Source organism: Fringilla coelebs (assembly GCF_963513975.1).
Source record: "Fringilla coelebs genome assembly, chromosome: 5".
NCBI classification, from domain to species: domain Eukaryota; kingdom Metazoa; phylum Chordata; class Aves; order Passeriformes; family Fringillidae; genus Fringilla; species Fringilla coelebs.
This window is the reverse complement of record NC_140033.1, coordinates 36,767,533-36,788,742: the sequence shown is the minus strand read 5'-3', so window position 1 is coordinate 36,788,742 and position 21,210 is coordinate 36,767,533. Positions and strand designations below refer to the sequence as shown.

The following is a 21,210-nucleotide window of genomic DNA, read 5'->3' as shown; positions in this document are numbered from 1 at the left end:
GTTGCACAGAAAAACATCTTCCCCAGCCAACTCAATGGTGTGTTCACTCTGAGACTTAAATGATAATTGGAGTACTTCTTAATGCTGGCTGCTTTACTGTAGGTGACTTTTGGACATCCAGAACATCCAATTTTTAAATTATATTAAGTTTATTTTACTTCCCACACTTCTTTGTGTGGAGAATGTAATTAAAAGAGCCTGGAATGGGTCCGCTGTGTGTATTTCAGTATTGATTTTTTCCTAAGTAAGCTAATAATGTAAATTAAAAAATAAGTGGCATTTGGAATCACAAGGATAAAGATATTTATTTTCTGAATAGCTGTTATACCTCTGAAAGACGTGAGTTGTCATAAGCAGTAGACAGACAGTAGCTTTCCCTGGCACTTTGGGAAGGCTTCTTCTGAGCCCTACTGGATTGGGAAGAATGCTCTTGTCCATATCAGAACCTGGTTGTGAAGAAATATATATGCCATGGTGGCTTGACAGGTCTGACACAGGAATTCATTCCTGGGTTTTTCTGAGGTCCCAAAGCAAGTCCTGTATGGTTCCCCTCTGCTGCTAGCAAGCTTCTGCTCATCAACAGCAAGCTCTTGAATAAAGGCATCTTCAGCAGGATGTTGCTGGAATTTGTCCTTGTGCTGATTGTCCAGCCCTGAGTGTAAGTATTAGTGTCAGTCCCTCAGGCAAACTGGTGACAAAGCTCTAAGAGAATGTTTAAGCTAAATAATAGGAATACGTTTGAAATGGTGCTATTCAGAGTCGGTGCTAACGCTTGCAATGGCAATAGCTTAGAACATAATCAGTGTATTAAATAGATGTGTAAATTGGATTTGGAAATATTCATGGGGGCAACGGGCTGGGGGAACCTCTTGGGTCTGTGAGTCCAGTCCTCTCTTATCACAGGCCCAGTGTCATATAATCCCTCTCATAAACTTGTGCAATCTCTTTCGTGTGCCTCTCCCAGGTTCTAGAGGAGAGCCTTGAACTATTGTTCATCTCAGTTCAAGTGTCTGCTTTGAAAGGAGAATGAAATCTGAATGTCACAGTTGTCTGAGTATCCTAATAACTGTTTCATTGGTGGCTTTTCTCTTTCTTACATTTGCTTTCTCTGCTCAGTTGAGCTGTCACTTCTGCATTCCTAGACACAAGTTTAAATAGAATTTTGATGTATTAGAAAGTGGAAATAAGCTACATATAGTTATTTACCTGTCTTTTAAAAAACCTTCAACAAGATTCTGGGTAACAGGTTGACCAATACAATTTTTTTGCACTGTGGAGCCAAAAGATAGGTCTGAAAAAAACATGTGAACTAGTGTTATCTGGGGTGATATGCTTGGTTCCTCAGGGTTCAGATAAGCCTAGCTGACTACAGTTGCAATGAATAATTCACGGTCTCTAAATTTAGCTTTGATCTATGTGATTGTGTTGTGAACTTGAAATATACTCACATACATCAAGCTCAGGAGTTTCAGCAGTCTTACCCTTCCCTCCCTCATAAAAACACCCTTCTGACCTGGAATTCTTCTCCAAGTATTTCTGGTACTCTTTCACCTGTACCATAGTGTTAAAATGCATTGATTTAGGTATCTCAAATATTTATTTTTAAAAAAATATTGAGACTTTTCAGAGGGTAGTGTGAGATCATGGAGGGAGTTGCAAGGATGCTGTCCTGTCTGGCCTAGGAAAAGGGTAAAGATGAGATACTGTTTCTATTTTATACATTGTCCAGTGATTTAACTATAGAAAGATGTAAATATTTCTATAGTTAAAGAGGAGCTATTCTAATTTTATTAGAAGGTAGATTTTTAAAATTAGTGTCAGCTCTATTGCTCCCTTCCATTTTCCTAGAATCTAATTGATGCAGGGGAGGAAGCCTTGATCTCAAAGTCAAACCAGTTTTGAAAGAAAAAAATATCTTTCATTAGGCCAGTAATTCGGTTGGAAAAATCAGATGAGTTTCCAGGCACATATACAAATATAAAAGTCACAGAAACTGCACAGGGAGTGCAGGCTGGCATAAAAATCCTGATGAGGTTGCAAAATGAGGAGAAAAGATCCATGACAGTGGGTGGCTGGAGCAGGGGACCATGGCGTGGTATCAGCACTGGAGCAGAAGGAAGATCTCTTACTTTTGGAGATGGAAAACAGGAAGGTGTTTGTGATTTATGTAAAGGACAAGAGCATGAAGGTCCAGAAATGTGGAGTGAGGTGGAAAGATTAAGAGATTGAGACTAACAAACTGAGCAAACTGAGCAAGTGTCCTGGGACAAACAGGTAGCATGTGAGGTGAAGGCTGAGTCTGGGGCCTGGAGGAGCAGAGGCACATCAGCTGCGTATGGAAATACAGAATAATTATGATTAGAGATATAGGATGTGGATAGGAGGTAAGAACAGGTTGCTCAGAAGAAGAGAGGAAGGAAATCTGGGATCCAGCAGTGAACCTGAGGAACAGAGCTGGGGCTGAGAAAGGGAGGGAAGGAGGACAGGAAGAGAAAGCCCCAGGGCAGGGACACATTGGAGTTGGAAATGCAGAAAGGGTCAAACTCTTGGCATCTGAGGTGGGGGGAAAGAAATCTGTGCTTCCTAGAGGATTTTCAAGGTAGAACCAGGGAGCTGGAGACTGCTGAGTCTTGGGACGGTGCGCTTTGCCAGTGAAATTTCTCAGTCAAACTACTCCTGCTGTTGGTACCCTGCTAGTGCAAGGGGCAGAGAGGTTTTCTCTACAGGATTGCAACTGTGGCAGTTCCTGTAAGAAGCCACAGGTGGAAGTTTCTGTGTTCATGGTTTGTTTTTATTAGGCCAAGATTACTCCACAAAGCCTGCTCCATTGGAAGCACATCATTAGGACTGTCCTACCAAGCAATTAAGTGTTAGGCAACGCCACAGTCTGGGCATCCTCTTCCTTATGGTTTTGCTTTCCCATAACTAAGTTGCAATCATGAAGCAGAGGTACTAGTTAGTATTAAATCAATTTTTTTACTGTGGTGCAGGTATGAAAAACTAACCCAGTGCTACTTGAATAGTGTATGGAAGGAAAAGCTTCCAGTCAAATGAGACCTGTTAATCAGCAGTTTGAGGACTTTGCATACACTTTTGGGTAGCTAGGAAATTACTCCATCCCTTCAATTTTTAAGTAGTTTGGTAGTTTTCATTCCAGCACTGGCAGTAGAAGTCTTACTATATTGTACAGGAAAGACACAGGCCTGGAAAACTAGTAAATAATTCCAGAATGTTTTGATTAGCTTCAGGATAGCAGAAAGAGGTTACATGAGTTAGTGAAAAGGCTTCTCTGATGAAATCTGGGATGGGCTCTATGACAAATTTTAATGGACGTCAAGCTTCAAAATCTCTTCTGAATTCACCCAAGTGTAATTTTAAATTAGGCCATCAGACTTGTTTTCAGGGAGAGGAAACATAGACATAAATGAGCCTGAGTGCTTAAGTGAGATGGAGATGATACAGATGAAAATGTTTCTGTAATTTGAATGGATGTGAGATTTATGTACTAGGCAAACTACATTATAATAGAATTTTCATTAATTTATATTAAGAATGTCTCTCTTTTCTCCATTTGTCTGCATGGGTGTAAAAGTCTATTAATAATAAATGGTATTATGCTGAAGATTTTTTTTCCAGTTTTGACCCATTGAGGCAAATGAGAACTTCTCATGATAAATCAAGTGCAGAAAGAAAAATACTGCCTGTGTAGTATTTCAAGTTGCCAGGTCCCAGAGCCTAATCTTTCCTGTAATGATGTGAACAGCGGGTAGTCTAGAGAAGGGCAACAAAGCAAACAGGGAGGCTAATTTGACACATTATGTAAATTTGGGATTGGCTGAAACACACGCTTCAAAATCTGCATTCTTCTTCCCTCCAGACAATTTTAGCTCATTTTGGAATGTGCACTTTTAGCAGTAAGAAACCTCTGAATGTCTTATACCAGAATACAAGCCGTGAATTCCTTTTTCTCACCTTTGCTTTGACTCTGGGAAGAACATCCATTGCGTTTTTGCAGCTGCTATAAATATTTTGCCTGTTTGATTTATAGCAATGTTTAATGAATGAGTGGCAGTGGTTTGCTTATCAAGCCACATAGCCATGCAGACCTTTTCGGTGAGACAAGGGCAAAGTGAGCCTTGCTGCGCCTTTTTAAAAAATGATTGCTAGAATATGAATGCCAAGCCTAGTTAAAATAATGCACACAGCTAGCTGTTAAACCAAAAACATTGCTGCAACAGTCACAGCCCAGAAAAATCACAAGTGAAGCAAGCTTCACAAATTCAAGTGAAAGGAAAGGGAAGCTTCTGGAGGCAGTGTCATTGCTGTTCAAGGACTTCTGCTGAGTCTCCAAGAGGCAGTAGCAGGCAGTGGAATGCATGTTGTGTGTCGGTGGGGCATGTTTTACTTAGCTGCTCCATGGGACAACAAAGTCAGATGATTTTGATTTGCCTAGTGGGAAACAACAGTGGTCATTTAGGAAATTAGTAATCTTGGCTGGTAGGCAGTGAGGGATGGAGTATGAGGGAACGTCCTGGGCAGCAGATCAGTCCTGTCCCCGGGATTCCCACTGCATGAAGTGTAGTCCTGCCACTGAAATTCTTGCTCAAGTCTTCCTTCCAGTTACTTGGCAGAGGAAAAAGTTTTCCATGCTGGGCAGGAGAGCATATGCCTAAATCAGGGTAGCTTTGTAAATGAGTTTTCAATGATTTGTAACTCTGGTTTTCTTTATGATCTGCTTTAAAATGTAGATGTGACTAAGATTTGTTGAGCCAGACATGTATCTGGGTCAAACTGGTGTTAGACTGCTGATTTACCTAACAGCTTAGTTAGAGTGACTTACTTTTGTGCCTGGATTTCTAAATATGAAAGGATGCATTAATAACCTTTTTATTTGTGCTCCAGCTGGTAATGAAGAGCAACATTTTTTTAAAACTATAATAAATGAGAAAAGAATGAGCAAGCAAGAGAACATTTGTGTTCTCACTACCACATACAGACAGTAGCCCCTCTCAGCTGTAAATACTACTGCACTATAAACCTACACATTGGACATGTTCTTAGACAGTATACCAATAAAAATGTGTTGACATACAGGTTTTTTTTTCATTCAATTATGACTATGTGTAGAATTGTAACAGCAGCAGTTTAACTGCTAGATTGAATGCCAAATGTTGTTAGCAAGAGAGGGTACAAATGAGGTAGAACTGCACTGGGGATTTGAAAAGAGTAGACCTATCTTTTGTAGGATAAAAACAAAAATATTGGCAGGAACTGTTCTAACTGTGGCTTGATGTTGGTTGAGATATTGTGATGACCAGAGTTTCCCAATTGAAGTGCTGAGGTTAGGCTGTTAAATCTTTATGGAGAAATTAAAAAACCCAGACATTTCGCATTATTCCCCAGATGGAGGATGTCTTACAGATTTTTAAAGACATAAAATTGGTCTTAGTGCCTGATGCTTCATGTATCATGTTTTTGTTTGTCTTTTGATGGTTTATTTAAAATGCTATGTCCTTAATCTTTGGAGAGAAATAATATGAGAGATTATGATTTATGAGTGGTGAAGTAAATTGATAGTATGTTTGCCTTGAGTTTATAATTTAAATGCCAGTAGGCTGGTTAGTAGGTTTTGATGATATTTGTTTTCTTACTAAGTATATTGAGATACAGTGCACTGAAAATGCATCATGCCTTCTTTTTAGTTTTTCATGAAATGATAGTTTTCCTAAGGCAACTTACAGCAAAGGAAGAATAGCAGCTTTGAGAAGAAGAGTTGTGAAGAGACTGATGGCATGTTTGGTGAGGTATTTGGGTTTATGTAAAATGCACATTAAAATTGAAGTTCTGCCACACAGAACATTAAACTATACAGAGAGGTAAGTTCATCACAAGAGCTCCTTCTAAAATCCCATTAGGATTTTAACAGTCTCCTGATAGCCAGATGGAATTGAACAGAGGGAAAAAAAATCTATCATGTTGAAATCAGAAATGAGGAAAATCTGTCAAATCTAAACAAAAAGAACTCTCTTTAAAGCTGGAAGTGGTATCTAATTCTGTGATTTCTTTACCAAGGTTAGTTGCTACTTTGAGTGAAGCATGCCATGTACTTTACAAATGAAGCTCCTTTTTCTGCATAAGTAACATTCACAGTTGAGTCATATTCTCAATGAATGCCCAAATGCCTCAAATGTATTGGATTTTTTATGGGATTTTTTTTTTGTTTTATATGACTAAGCAGCTATAAAACTAGATTAAAAAATCAGCATTACAAGTTAGTTAGGACTGATTAGAAACAGTACATTATTTTGGCTCCATTCCCTGTTTCACTGGGTCTCATTCAGTCCCCCTGCAGAGCTAGGGGGATTTCAGAAGCTGACAGTTTGAATTCCTGAAAGAATAAAAAAGGCTTCTGGAAAATATTACAGGAAAAAATTATGGAAGATTTATAGGAAAAAATAGTTTTCTTTCCTGAACCTTGAGAGAGAGAAAAAAAAATCACTATCAGCTTATAATGTTTATGATGGAAGTATATAATTTTGGTATAACAACTATTAACTGATTTAGCCTAAGAAATAGCTCTATGAATCTTAAAATACATGTGAAGAAAATTTGTAAAATAAAATTTTGTAACGCATATATCTGACTAAATTCTTGCAGTCAGTGAGAGTGGGTGCATGTAATGCATAGATCAGCTTACTTTTTATGGTCAGAGGGTTAGTAAGAGGAAGAAACTGAATCAGTTTTTTTTTTTTCAAATAATTTGGTTTATGTTCTGAAATATGAAAAGATGAGGCTTAAACTAACAGATGTGAACAGACATCGCTGGGAATAATTTTTAAATCTCCAAAATTTGGACTTTTTTCTTAATCAAAATGAGTATGGTACTACAAAAAATATACTGCTTTCCATTTAAGTTTTCTGTTGTCCAACAGAAGTTACCCAGTTTTGAGGATTCTGGTTAACATGAATGATCTAAGAAAGCAAAGAACCCATGAGTAGAAACTCCTCTACTCTTGTTTTGGTCAGAAAAAATAAGTTGTTCAGTAAACTCTTACCTTTTGTAATGAAAGTAGGATTTTAGTTATAATAGTGAAAAAACCATGAGAGTTAGTTTCTTTAGAAAAAAAAAATCACAGTCTCTTTTCTTGGATGCTTAATAGTTGTATTTTTAGTCTGTGAGTGTGGCGGGGAGGAATATTGATTTTTGAAAATAATTTTAAGCTCTAGCAACACACATGTATTAAATCTCATAATGTGCCTGCGAAGAAATTTATTTAAAGCAACATTTAGTTCTTTAAAGGCAATTCTGTACCTGCATTAGAGAATATGAAGAGTTGTATTTTCAAGGGCTTGTTAAATATTCAGTCATTTTCTTTTTCCATTGTCAAGTATGTCAAGGGCAAACCTTCCGTGTCCTGGAATGTAACTCAAACTAGAGGATCCTTAAAAGCTGCTATTAAGTGCTCAGGATAGAAAATACACATTACACAGGGAGGGGAGTTGAAGGAGGAGGTGTTGAGATCCAACCCCAGAACAAGTTGTATCCAAACAAGATACATATATATTTTTTGGGGAAATATATTTTTTGGGATATATTTTTTTTGGAAAATACTGAAATATGGTGAGAGATTTCATTCAAAACTTAAATATGAAGCAAGAAGTAAGGATGACTGTGACTATTAACACTTTGCTGTGCATTAACCTCTTCACTGACTATGACCTGTTCACTTTGGAAGGCTAAATAACTGTGTAGAAATAAGTGCCTATTTAAGGGTGTGGGATGGACAGAAGAAACTTATTTTAAATATGGACTAAGGTCTGTCTGATTTTATGAATATGTATAATACACCTGAGTGGGAGGATCAATTTCTAGCTCCACTGTTGCTTTGTTTGGGCTCTAAGATGTTGAGCCTTAGAATGGCTCAGCAAGGCCCTGGCTCCATCCCAGGATAATGACCAGTCCCATGTCTGGGTTTGCTTGGAAAGGAAACATGTTTGTGATCAGGTGTGAGCCACAGCATCCTCTGACCTTGTGCCTTTTCCTACTGGGAAATCCAGACATGGCCTATGAGGTAAGATTGCTGTCAGGTCATTTGCAGCCACAATTTTTAGTGACCTTAATTTTTCTAGGCACTCAAGGTAAAACATGACTTTGGACTCATAAAAGTTCTGCTAATCCACAGACTGCTCAATTTGGTGTTCTGGAATTGGTGGTCAATCTTGAAATTGCTTTAAGCTCTGAGCTACTCAGTCCCCCATGAAACACTGAATTCAAAGTAAGAATCATAAAGTTTTCTTTATAACTTCCAACAAGTTATCTGCAGGCACCTCACACTCTAGATTTATGTGCTTCATTGAAAATCAAGTTATAGATGATTAATCCACTTAGTGTGAACATTAGTAGAACTTAACAACAGAGCTTGGCTGGTGATCCTGTCAACTAGACGAGCTGGGAGATGGAATCTCTTCTGTCTGAATGTGTGATGCTGACACACAAGAAGAAAATTGGGTGCACACTGCCTTCAGACTGTGAGCAGAGGGAATCAGCATCCTCCTGAGATCTTTAACTGCCTCATAAGGAATGCTCTACATGCTGTGTATTACATACTGAACATTTTTGTAACTTTTAACTGCTCTCTTCTGTCAGAAATGGACTGAACTTTTTATTAATTCAATTTGTGTTAATTTCAATTTTGAAAACAGTGGCCCCAGAGTGTGTCTGCAACCATTCTGTCATTTAGAAAAATGGTTCCTTCAGGAGGAAAAAAGAAAACCTAAATGAAGAAAGTTAATTTTATCACATCCATTGAAGCAAAGAGAAAGCAATTACTTTAAAAAAAAACCAAAAAAACCTTTTTAAGAAGTGAGAAAAATATCACGATTACTTAGATATTATTTGAAAATTTTTCTTCAGCTTTTTTTGAAGACTCTCAAAAAATGTTTTTTAGGGCTACAATCTTTAGTTTAAAAAAGGGGTGAATAAGATGTTTTGCTCTCTCAAGACAAGGCTGAACTTGTCTTGCAACTAGTCAAAACCAAAGTTTTCAGAACTTCTCACAGTGAAAGGTTGCTAATGATTCAAACAGAAAATTGTCTCTTGGTGTAACCTTTCTGAAATAATGATCAAGCTAGCTCCTTTGAGATTTTTGTGCTTCATAAGAGTAAAAAGGAAAGAAAGAGAAAGTTGGCTGTTGTGGACTGAGGAACTGTTGCAGGACTGAGGAATAGAGCTTGGTTGGTCACATCCACCAGAGAATCTGTGAGTTCAAATGTGGTTCAAAAGTTTTTTCTGAAATGTGGTGCTTGCCCACATGACAAAATTGGATGTATTTTTAGAGGCTAATTGCTTTAGAGGAGCTGGAATTAGGATGAAGGAGAAGGAAAGCATAAATGGGGATAGCACATGATTTCATTTAGTTTCTACCATTGAGTTGTGTATGAAAAACTTTTCAACACATTTCCTGATATGTAACATAATACTAACAAAGCATCTTTGTTAATATAAGGTTGGTTCCTAAGCTTTTTTTGTTTGACTGATGAAATGTTCCTGCTTGCGTTGGTCCTTGCATTTACTTCTTGCATGTTCTCTGAATCCTCTAATTATTGCAATAGCAGTGTAGGTCTCTTGTGTATGGGGCTTCATCTTGCTAGGTGCTATGCAAGCTCTGTCCTGATCCAAGGAGCTGGCAGTTTAGAACCAAATGCAATGAGAGATAAAAGGAATGTGTGTGTGTTTGCTCAAAATCAGTGATGGCATGCATCTGCATGGCAAAATATGTACATCTTATTGTTTTACATTTCTATGAATGCTTATTGCAGGCTTACAAAGAAATCTGTCCCCAGATTGATAGTGTGTTCTTGTCCTTGTTCTAACCTCGGGAACATGACTGTCTTTGGGATAGATTTTGGGCATGACTGAATGTCTTTTTCCTTTAGGGATAATAAAACACTGAATGTAGGTGCACAGCTAAAAATTTCAATCTGCCTTGCCAAGTGCAATGTCAATGCAGTGTCAATGTTAAGCAAAACAGTAATAAATAGCTTGTCAGGCAGTTCTACCTGTAGTTACTCTCATGGTATTTGGCATTTTTTAGAAGGCTTCTGAACCTGAATGGACTCTGAAATACAGTCCAGAAAACAGTGGTAATTATTTACATACTGTTGGGTTCACTGCACTGTTGAATGCACAGTTAATCCTTGTCATATCTGAGTTGTTGCTAAATTATTCGCTTGTTGGTAAATTTTACTTTGGTCAGGCTGAATGTAGTTTTCTTTTATTTTCAGACAAAAAAATTTTCACAGTTGTCTGAAATCACCAGTGTTGCAGTTGAAGAGGTTGCCCAAAATTTTATCTGTCAAAAGTTCCCTCCCAGTTTACAAACTGCAGTGCTGACTTAGCTTCAGTGACTCAGCCTCCAAAGATTTGTTTGCTTTTTCCATCCTTGACTGTGTAGAAGGATTCTGGAGGATGCTCTAGGAGACACCCAAGGGTCATTCTTAGCCCACCAGTGGCTTAGAGTCTTATACATTCTCTTTCTGTCTTGTGGAGAAGTTTTGCAAAGATCTGCTGAGATTAATTCGCTTAGGTTTTATAAAAGTGGTTGTATTTGCTGACTCTCACAAGTTGTCTCACACAAGACTGAGGCTTTTTTGTGTTTGTTGGTGTCAGGTGCTGTGAGCTATGAGCATACAGCAATTTTGTAGTTAAGGCAAAGGCAGAAAAGCCTGTTCAGTAAAAATCAGACAGTGTAAGATTGTTTGCTTAGCTTGTGGCTAGAAGTCCAGACTGGATGATAAGTGTTCAGTTCAGTCTCTGAGTCAGTACTTTTTGAAAGGTAACAGATTTAGAGTGTTTGCAATTGTAGGGCATGGTGTAATAACTTTTCTTTCCTTGACTGGGGAAAGGAAGCCATAAATAACCTGCAAATATCTGATATAGGTAGTTATATGGGATTTTTCATAGATCCAGCTCGTGAATCTGAATGTAATAAATTTGCCAAACCTGCACTGCAAATTTAAGCTTGTTTCCAGAATAAAAGGAATTCTCTTTACAGGTTGTGGAGACAATATTTTATTGTCTAACAAATGTTCCATGCTAGAAAAATACCAGCATTCAGTATTGTACGAGCCCCAATGAGTTCCTGTGGCACATAGCACTAAATATGAATGCTAATACTAAATTCAGTCATTCATATCCGAAGCACACAAAATCAGTTTTGCCACAATGCTGTGTCTTGGATTAAAGTGGCAGAACAGAGGCATTCCTGCTTATGGCTGTTATTTTGTCTGCCTTGCAACTAGATTTTTCCAATGACATTCAAGATTTCAGTGTGGTAACTAGTTATTAGATATTTTTAACCTTTATAAGTATCTTTTTGCCTCCTTGGGCCCCTAACACTTTCAAAAATCTTCATGTCTCCAGAAAGCTTTTTTTCCCCAGAATAATATTGGCTATAAAACATTTATTAAGGTGCAAATTCAAAATAAGAACTAGTGTTATTTATGTACCACACCACTGCTGTTTGAATGCTAGCTAATATGGTTGTAATGTCATTGTAATGTCATATTCTAGCAAAGGAGCAGCTGACCTCAAAACACCTTTTCATTTGGTGTATATTCCTCAGTGTAAGAAAATCTATCTCCTGCTCTAGCTGTTTGGCTCAGTGTTAATTTTTGAGAACCTGTCCTGGATGCTCTCTGTTATTCAATGCTTGACTGTGATGGCTGAGTTGAAGATCAGGCAGTCTGTCCTTTAAGTCCTAAATAATCTTTTCTGATGCCTGTTTCCAGGTTATTTACCTGAGTTTTATCAATTCATGTGCCTCTACTAGAACTGAGTTTATATTTCCCTTTTTGTTTGGATTGCCCTGAATTTGTAACCTGGTTAACAGGACTGTGGATCCTAAGAATGTGACAAAGCTCTGCCACCACAGTGTGTGAGGTTCTGCAATGCTTACTTTTAGTGCTGCCTGAGAGAATCAGTGATGGATGACTACAAAATAATAGGCTATGCAACCAACTCTGCCTGTAACAGAAGGCATTTTCTATCAGTAAATATCCTGTATTTGTAAATCTAAAATCTAAAGGAAAATCTAAAGGAAAAACAAGAGTTTGGATTTCTCCTAGATCCCTGTGAGGTGCTCTTCAAGACAGGTGTGAGTTCTGAACCATCATCTCAAGACTGTTAGGGTCAGCCCACATGTTCCGCTGTGTGAGAGCTGGACGTGTGTAAGTACTGCTGTGGCTGGTGTGTACGGGGACTGCTTGAAAGGAACCTTGACAACTGAATCAAATTCAGACAGTTTAGCACAGATAAAAGAATTCATTTCCCCTTTCCTAATGAGTTGTATTTTGTCATGACTGGCAAAATCCATTGCCAAGACTTTTCCTGCTCGTGGACTCCTGAAGTGTGTATGAGAGCTGTCTGCTGCTCTCCTCTGGCCTAGATGGAAATTTTTATGTGTATGAATTTGTCAGCCATTTGGGGAAGAATGAGTAAAAGTTTTACTATAAATAAAAAACTTTTAGTAAAAACGCAGACATCATTTGTATTAATGTTAAGACCTGTGTGGTTCTGATGTCTTTTTTATCTCTTTGTGTTTCAGTTCATCGCTTTTGCCTCTTTATTCTTCATCTTAGTTTCAATCACAACCTTCTGCCTGGAAACACACGAGGCTTTCAACACTATAATAAACAAAACCGAGCAGGTCATCAACGGGACAGAAGCTGTGTTACAGTATGAGATTGAGACAGATCCTGCACTGACATACGTGGAAGGAGTCTGCGTGGTATGGTTTACATTTGAATTTTTAGTACGTGTTATTTTTTCTCCCAACAAACTTGAATTCGTCAAAAACCTCTTGAATATCATTGACTTTGTGGCCATCCTGCCCTTTTACCTAGAAGTGGGCCTGAGTGGGCTCTCCTCCAAAGCTGCTAAGGACGTGCTTGGTTTCCTCAGGGTGGTAAGGTTCGTCAGGATCCTCCGGATTTTCAAGCTCACCCGGCATTTTGTGGGCCTCAGGGTGCTGGGCCACACTCTGCGAGCCAGCACCAATGAGTTTCTGCTGCTGATAATATTCCTGGCCCTTGGTGTTTTGATATTTGCCACTATGATCTACTACGCAGAGCGGGTGGGAGCCCAGCCGAACGACCCGTCAGCGAGTGAACACACCCAGTTCAAGAACATCCCCATCGGCTTCTGGTGGGCTGTAGTCACCATGACCACCCTGGGATATGGGGATATGTATCCACGGACTTGGTCAGGCATGCTGGTGGGAGCCCTGTGTGCGCTGGCGGGAGTGCTCACCATCGCCATGCCCGTGCCTGTGATAGTTAACAATTTTGGGATGTACTACTCCCTGGCCATGGCAAAGCAGAAACTGCCAAGGAAGCGAAAGAAGCACATCCCTCCTGCTCCTCAAGCCAGCTCACCCACCTTCTGCAAGACAGACTTGAACATGGCCTGCAATAGCACGCAGGGCGACATCTGCCTGGGCAAGGACAACCAGCTGATGGAACACAACAGATCATCAGGTAGGACCCCACTGGAAATGCATGTCCTCTGAAAACACTTTATAGACCAGTATGTTTGGTAGGGGTCAGAAAGCAGCCAGTCTTTCTGCCAGGAGAAGATGTAGCTCCCACCCTTCTCCCCTCCAACATTTGCGTGTGTCAGTCTCATAGAGGACAAAAATAGGTATAGTGATGTTCCCAAACCTCTATGTAGCTGGTCTATACAGTTTTGCTTGCTCTGTTGAGAATGCTTTCCTGCTGATGATATCAACCTTTTCTTTTGCCTGTTGTTTGTTGCGTTGTATGGATGTTTCTTGTTTTTCTGCATGACTGTGACTATTTGAGCAGCCACCGTGTCCCACCCTGTTGGACTCCATGGTGTTTTGCCTCAGTGTCTGTCTCTTGTGTCAGCTTTGCCTGTGCCACATCGTGGCCTGTTAAGCAAGATCCTACAAAGAAGCAGTCATTTAAAAGGAGCAGGTGCTTTACATCCAAAGCCCAGCACTCAAAGGAAATAGGAAGAAATTTTCTTTCTAGTTTTCTTTCCATTTGGCATTCTGCTTCCTGGCTAAAAGAATCTCCTTCATCTGTGTTAGATGAGACATTGCATGATATTTACTATTCATTAAATTATACTAGCATAGCTGATGTAAATCTTGTCAAGAAAAAAGAAAATGACAGCCCTTAGCACCATCATCGCTATTACAGTTGATTTTTGTGATTTCTATTACCTTATTTGTTAGAGTTCCAAATGATGAATAAGGAGTATTTTGTGCTTTACTCAGTGAAATTGCATATCAAATGACAGCCTCAGTCCCTCCAAGCCATTGCTCCATGTTCCAAATCTGTTGCAGTTAAAGAGTAAATTTTACCTCTCAGTATAATTAAATAGTTTAGCAGCAAGGATATTCTTTGTTTGTTTCTTAAGTGTATTTATTCTTAAGCCAAACACAATCTGTTTAAAAGCTCACATACCAGTCATGAGACTCCAGCTGTAAAGCTGCTAAAGAATAATAAGAGCAAAACCACTCATGACTGGTGTAATTCAGTAATTGAAATATAGCTTTTAAAAAGAAGAGTCTGGAAAATCCATCTCTGAACAATATCCTTCTTCGGTCTATTGCTCTGTTACTGAAGAGCATTTATGTTCAAAGAAGCTCGGTTTCACTCTCTGAGTTACTGTTCACAAATTAACACAGTTTTTTGAACATCCTAAATGTATTTAAAAGGATGGGAACACTTGAAAATACTCAGACTGACAGTACGATATAGTTCATTTTTCAGTGCTTTGACTGATACCCACTTTGAGATAGCATCTTTAAATTGTGAATGATAACAGCTTTTTCATGCCATCAGGTCCTGCCAAAGGTATTCTGAATGGAGACGGCGCAGTGTGATCACTGTGTCTCTCACTAAGAGACCCTTTTTTTTTTGTGTCTACAGCTTTATTTACAAGGGGTTATAGTCCTTGAAGCTAGAGAGAAAGCAGACATGCAAGAAGGAGCCATTTTAAAGAGTTATCTTCCTTTTCAGTAGTGCCACCGCTCACATCACGCACTGTAGCTTTATTTCTGACAAGAGAATGTTATTAGAGTCACTATGAATTGCTGTGCAAAACTTCAAGGCTGAATTCTGCCCTTTGCATTCCCAGTTCAGAAAAAAACATGCTGAGGTTTATATGCAAAGGTAAAGCTGAAGTTATGTGCTGTACTGAGAAGAGATTTTTTTTTTTCCTGAAGTGTGGCCTGAATTTGAAACTGTAGATAATTTTAAAAGAGAGTTCTTTGGGAGTGACAAATCAGGAGAGGTACAAGTTTTGCCGTTTGACAAAATAAAGTACAGAGACCAAGACAGCATTTAATGTTGGGTACTTACGATGACAAGCAGTGCAAGTGTAATAAATATGGAAATGAAAGCTAAGTGTGTTAATAAACAGTGTGTAGTGCCAAATATTGAAAAGATAGTCCTTTTGAGGGCTTTAAAACATTAAACTTTATATTCTAAACAAAAATGCCTAACAGGACCTCTTGTTTAGCAAAAATGATAGCCTAAATAGTAAATAAGTGTTTGACATATACAAGGCTGACTGTATTCTGATAAGTTACAGTCCAGAGTAGGTGAATAACTGAGCCTTGGATTCATTATTTCTTAGTTCATGTTAGTGTGATCTAATTTTATACAAATTTTAGAAGAAGAACAGGAAAGTTGAAAGATCATTTATTCTTGAACAAAGCATATGTATTTTGCCATTTTGTACTGATTAATGATGAATTGCAATCTTGTTTTCTTCTAATGATTTACTTTATATCTACTTTTTGAGTGATGGGAATATCTGGCATTCAGCGTAAGCTCTTTGTGATGTCTCATTTCCTCATTCATTATTGTCTGTAAATGGGCATGGTGCTTTAACCAGTGTTATCAGGTGAAGACAGTGCAGGAAGTGAGCAGCCACTCTCACCTGGTGAAAGGCTCCCTCCCATCAGACGTTCTAGTACAAGAGACAAAAACAGAAGAGGGGGAACATGTTTCCTACTGACAACAGGTGATTACACGTGTGCTACTGATGGAGGGATCAGGAAAGGTATGGACTTCTTTCATTAGATCATAAAAGGTTACTCAGCAATGTGCTTGTGAAAAACAACCTTAGAGTAAAATGATGTGCACAATGCTCTAAGAGGAAAGACTGTATTCACAATGTACCTTTTTTTCTTTACTCCTAGTCATTCTTTTCCTTTTAGAAACACTCATCCCCTTTAGTCTTCAAAAAATGTGCTTGATGTTGGACCCTCATTTCACTTGTGTCTTCATTTGCCTGTAATCTCTAGTGGAAAAACCTGCAATTCAGACCTTGCTCATTCAATCACTCATCACTCAATATAACTTGTCATTCTAAAAGACAAATTAATCATATTATAGCTGTGGTCTGCTCTTAATAAAATTGACAGCTGAATACACTTTAAAGGTTGACATGTCAGAAGTAAGCAACGTTTCTGAACACAAAAAAGCATATCCTGAGATGCTATTTAGATTTTTTTCAAACAAAATTTTGAGCTGATAATGCCAAAACCTATTTTTTTCCCTTGGCAATTCCAACCACTGATGCTAAAAGATTACTGTCTGCCCCAGCCATAATTCATAATTCAGCTATGTAGTAAAACAATGCTTAACTTTTCAAGGTGTTAAAAATGCCTTTCTAGTTATTTAGCCTCTTCAAATCTGATTACTTGTTGCTCAGTAGGATGGGAGCACCCAGGTGGAGTTTGCAAAACTGTTTTGTGCTTGTATCTCCCACATTGTTTCTACCCCAGCAGGCCACATCTGGCTGTGGCTGCCAACCTAACATCAGGACACAGCCCTAAGATCAGTGTGCCAGTAGTAATCTTCCCATTTCCTTAGATAGGAGCTGCTTTTGTTTCTTGGCAAATTATATTCCTCTGACCTTGTATCATTCAGACAGATTTTGCAATCCTGAGTGCTGAAGTGTAGTTGTTCACCTCAGAGTTCATCTGAAGTAGCCGTGTGGCCCTGGACAAACATTTTTGCCCAAGATTTTTCTGGCTTTTTTTTTTCTAACTTGCTTGGTGTATAGCAAACACAGCTGTCCCAGCCAGCCATGTATCTAAAGGAGTTCTCTTGGGTTGTTCTGCCAATGCTCTTTTTGCACTTCAAAGTATAAGCTCAGTAGGTTAAACCTGTGAAGGCAGATATGCAACCAGTTCCACGTGTCTGGCATTTGCAGAGTATGACTCCATGCTCGGGCATTTTACATACTCCTGCATATAATGTGTAGCTTAAATGAAAAATCATTGCAAGCATGTTTTTGCACAAATTTACTTCGTTTTTCACTAAGCATATATTTCACTGTCTTCTCAACAACTAGGATTATTTAAAATATCTCTAATGCTAAGAGTCTTTGAGGAGGTCAAGAACACCTGAAAAAGGTAGAGTACCATGGCATCTTGCATGATCAGCTTTTTGATTTCACTCAGCAAGTTATGGTGGTAACCATGACTAGAGCAGATCAGAAATAATAAAAGAAGTTACCCATCAGCCACTAAAGACATATTTATATAACTGTAAAACCTATTTTACCCTGGAACATTTTTATTTGTAAATCTAGATTTAAAAGATTTTTTTTGGTCATTTTTGTAGGTTTTGTAGTTTTTACTGGAAAACTGGGGCTTGAGTTCAGAATGGACAGTTTTTTGATGAGAAATGTGCTCTTTGCCTGGCTCTGATGATAATCTTAGTTGAGGCTGAAATGTTTCAGTCACTGGCTTTGGAGTGTATTTTATACAGAGTGGGGAAGCTAGCCCATAAGCAGAAAATATCTTCAAATAATATACAAATGGGTTTGAATGCTTGAATGTCATTCACACATCAAGTCTACTATTTTCACATTTTATTTTTACCCTTTCCTTCTTTCCTTCTTTTGGTACATTCTTCTTGTTTGGTTTGTTCCTTGGTTGATTCTTGGTTGTTCAGTTATAATTTATTCTGAGCGTCTTGCATCTCCATCTCCAAGATGATACTGATTCAGACCTGATCCACTCAAATACCTGAAAAGTACTGATTTTGGATCATGCATCTCTCACTATTCATCTTGTGTATCTTGTTTTAATTTTTTAGGAGTTTCTACTTTATTTATAATCGTCAACATCTTCCTCTCAGTTCTTTCCTTTTATCATTAGAAGAGTAGCAAGAAAATAATCTTTAAAACTATTTTTCTAGTTTCTATGTGAAAAAGCTACCTGATTATTTTGATTTTTCAATAAGCTTTATGTTTACAGGGAGTTTAAATATATATAATAGCATTGTGCTTCTCTTTGATTCCCTTTTCAAACATAATTCTTTCTAGTCTGTGTAAATACTGATAGAAACTCAGAAATTGGAGGCTGTTTCCGAAATGTATCAGAATTCTGTGTAGTATCACAGTCTAGCCTGCCCTTGCCATCTGGAGAGAACATTGCACCATGTTTTAGCAGACATGAGGTTATACATTTGCTTTAAGTATAGTTTTACAGTATGCAGATTTCAGGGTAAGGAATATGTTAATTGTCATAAGGGGAGAGCCTAAGATATGATTTCTCCTAAAGATGCTATTAACTGTCTGTTACCTAGAGACCTGGAATTTGAGCCAGTAACTGTTTCAATCAAAAAGAAAAAAAAAAAAGCCTTGCTGACATTCCATGTGGTGTTTAACTTTACTGTCATTTGCATTTTAAGGTTTCTGGGGAAAAGAGTCTCATTATTTCCCTATAAGCAATTTAGACCGGAATATTTTAACCTGAAAAATGCTTAAATGATACTTATCTTCAAAGAAATAAGTAGTACCACTGAAATCAGTGAGACTTCTCATGCTTGCACTGAAGCATGTACCCATGTTCTTCAGGAGCAAGATCCTGCCTGGCTCAATCTTTGTTGTATTTCCTTGCTGATATCTTCAGGCCGACGAGCAGATCTGTTTCCTAACAAATGGGGTTATTCAACAGCTGCTGAAAATACTTGAGTATAAAGATAGTGATGCAGTGAAGAGCAGTGGTTTTTCATTGGTTTATGGCATAGCCTCTATGAAGTGAAAACAATCCACAGTAGCAAAAAGTGGGTAGTTAGACCTCACAGTGTATGTGAACAGAAATATCTGCAAGTGCAATGTTCCCTTCAAATTGTGAAGCATTATGTGGTTGCCTCATTTAATGATTAATAATTTACTACTTGCTAATATGAATTAATACCGTTGATTTTGTTCAAATCATCAAGGAAAAGAAGCACAAATTCAATGTTTTAAGTTTGCCATTCAGGAGGCATTTACAAATACGTCAAGCTCTGCTGTCTTTTTAGACTTCAAAATTAGAAGCAAAGCCTAAGGGTTAATATTTTTGAAGACAAAGCTTCTTTTATTATCATTCAGTCCTCTGCAAAACCGATTTACACATACTGTATAATTTATCTGGTTTCTGGTTTATTTATTTTAAAGAAAAACTTGTACTATATTAGGAATTGAATGTAGCTGAGATTATGTAATTCTGACAGTTTCTGTAGTCTGTCTTAATGGGTTTTTGATTATGCTTAGCCAGATAGCTCAGTCACCCTGGTGGGATCCCTTATCTTGCTCTCTGTGCAACCCTGCTGAAGCCCACAGTGTGATAATAAGTGCAAGATGGGATGTAGAAGAGCAGGTCAGACCTCTTTTGTGGTGGTCTGTTTAATTTTTTGGGGAAAAAGTGGATGCATTAATTTGTAAATAATTTTATTTGTTACTAACTTTTGGTAGTAATGTGTCTCAGCACTGAGTTCTTTTGCAGGCAGATTCCCTCTGAGTCCCTGATAGCTCCTTGGATTACATTACATTGTACTGTTTGTCTTTGTCTCTTTTTTGGCTGAATTCAACTGATGTCTGTGCATTTTCTCATACAAGGCTATGAAAAATCTCGGAGCTTAAACAACATAGCTGGCTTGACAGGCAATGCTCTGCGACTGTCTCCAGTAACATCACCCTACAGCTCACCTTGTCCTCTAAGGCGCTCTCGGTCTCCCATCCCTTCCATCTTGTAAACCAGATGGCGTCAATCGGCTACATAGTATTAAATCAAATACTGTTTACCACATATTGGAAATAAATGTAGCATTAAGCATAGGCTCCACAAATATGGTCTAACTCCTGCATGATACAGCTGTCAGTAGTAAGAAAAGCCACTTGGGTACCTGAAGATTTTTGTCTTGGCTTTTAAAGATTACTTCAGGTAGCATTTCTCCTTTTATCTACTATATTGTCCTACTTTCCTGTGGCAATAAAAGGACAGTTAGTGGATGCTGTTGTGCATATATTCAATAAATAAGCATATTTTCAGGGAGATTTACTTAAAATAATGTGCTTCCAAGTAATTATCAATCACTCCATTGAACCTCCATTTCTTGTGACTCTAATCCATTCTGAAGATGTCTGCTCTGAAGGGTCTGCTCATTTGCATGGACCATCCTGTCTCCATCACCTGACGAGAGTGTTGCGGATCGTGGAGACCACAGAGGGCTCTAGATGTGTGTTCTCACATTGTTACCATCCTGCTGAAATGAAAGCACTGATAAACTGGTCTGCATGTGGGATTGTTTTTCTGTGTTTAACCTTTTCCTTTATTTTTTTAACTATCTACTTGTTTATAAACGACTTTATTTTGCGATTAACTTATTTCGGTACTGGATTGCTGTATCAGAGTTCTGAATGTCTCCGGTTGTTTGCACACAGATAACTGCAAAGAGGTTGTCATTACTGGTTACACGCAAGCAGAAGCCAGATCTCTTTCTTAATGGCTTGGGGAAGGCACAAAACATGCAAGAAAGGTAAACGCCATCCAGACTTGCAATTTTAAGCTAGCAAGTGCTGCTTGGTACTGTAGTATTTTCTCTACTTCAGGGTTCTTCAACATTTTCAGAAGCTGAGTACCAAGTAAAATTGAAACCGTTACTGGGGGCTTTTTTTACCATTGTAAGAGGGTAGTAGTTCTCAAGTCGGGTTTTTGACCAGCCTTATACCTCTGGCCAGTGGGCTTCAAAACTTTCTTCAGTCAATGTTTTTTGAGGCGCTTTGTCCTATGTGTTGTTTGTCTGTCTGTTTTGCAACCTGTCTCCTTGTATTCTCCATCTGTCTCCATAAAGCACAGAGATACTGTTAAAATGCCCCCTCTTTTGAGTTGAACT

The 21,210-nt window shown here is 38.3% G+C and overlaps 1 protein-coding gene across 6 annotated transcripts in view; it reads left to right on the top strand.

Moving 5' to 3' along the window:
- Positions 1–21,210, top strand: part of KCNC2 (potassium voltage-gated channel subfamily C member 2) — a gene marked incomplete at both ends in the record, with an annotated part of 96,897 nt that overhangs the window by 74,906 nt on the left and 781 nt on the right. The window contains 4 exons of one of the 6 annotated variants that reach the window (XM_084206127.1): positions 12,606–13,536; positions 13,864–13,995; positions 15,929–16,096; positions 19,934–20,070. In XM_084206127.1, the coding sequence (XP_084062253.1) occupies positions 12,606–13,536; positions 13,864–13,995; positions 15,929–16,096; positions 19,934–20,070 (1,368 nt within the window). Of the gene's footprint in view, positions 1–12,605; positions 13,537–13,863; positions 13,996–15,928; positions 16,097–19,933; positions 20,071–20,758; positions 20,821–21,210 lie in introns of those variants that run through there. The other 5 variants (XM_084206131.1, XM_084206130.1, XM_084206128.1 and 2 more) reach the window with 5 other exon arrangements.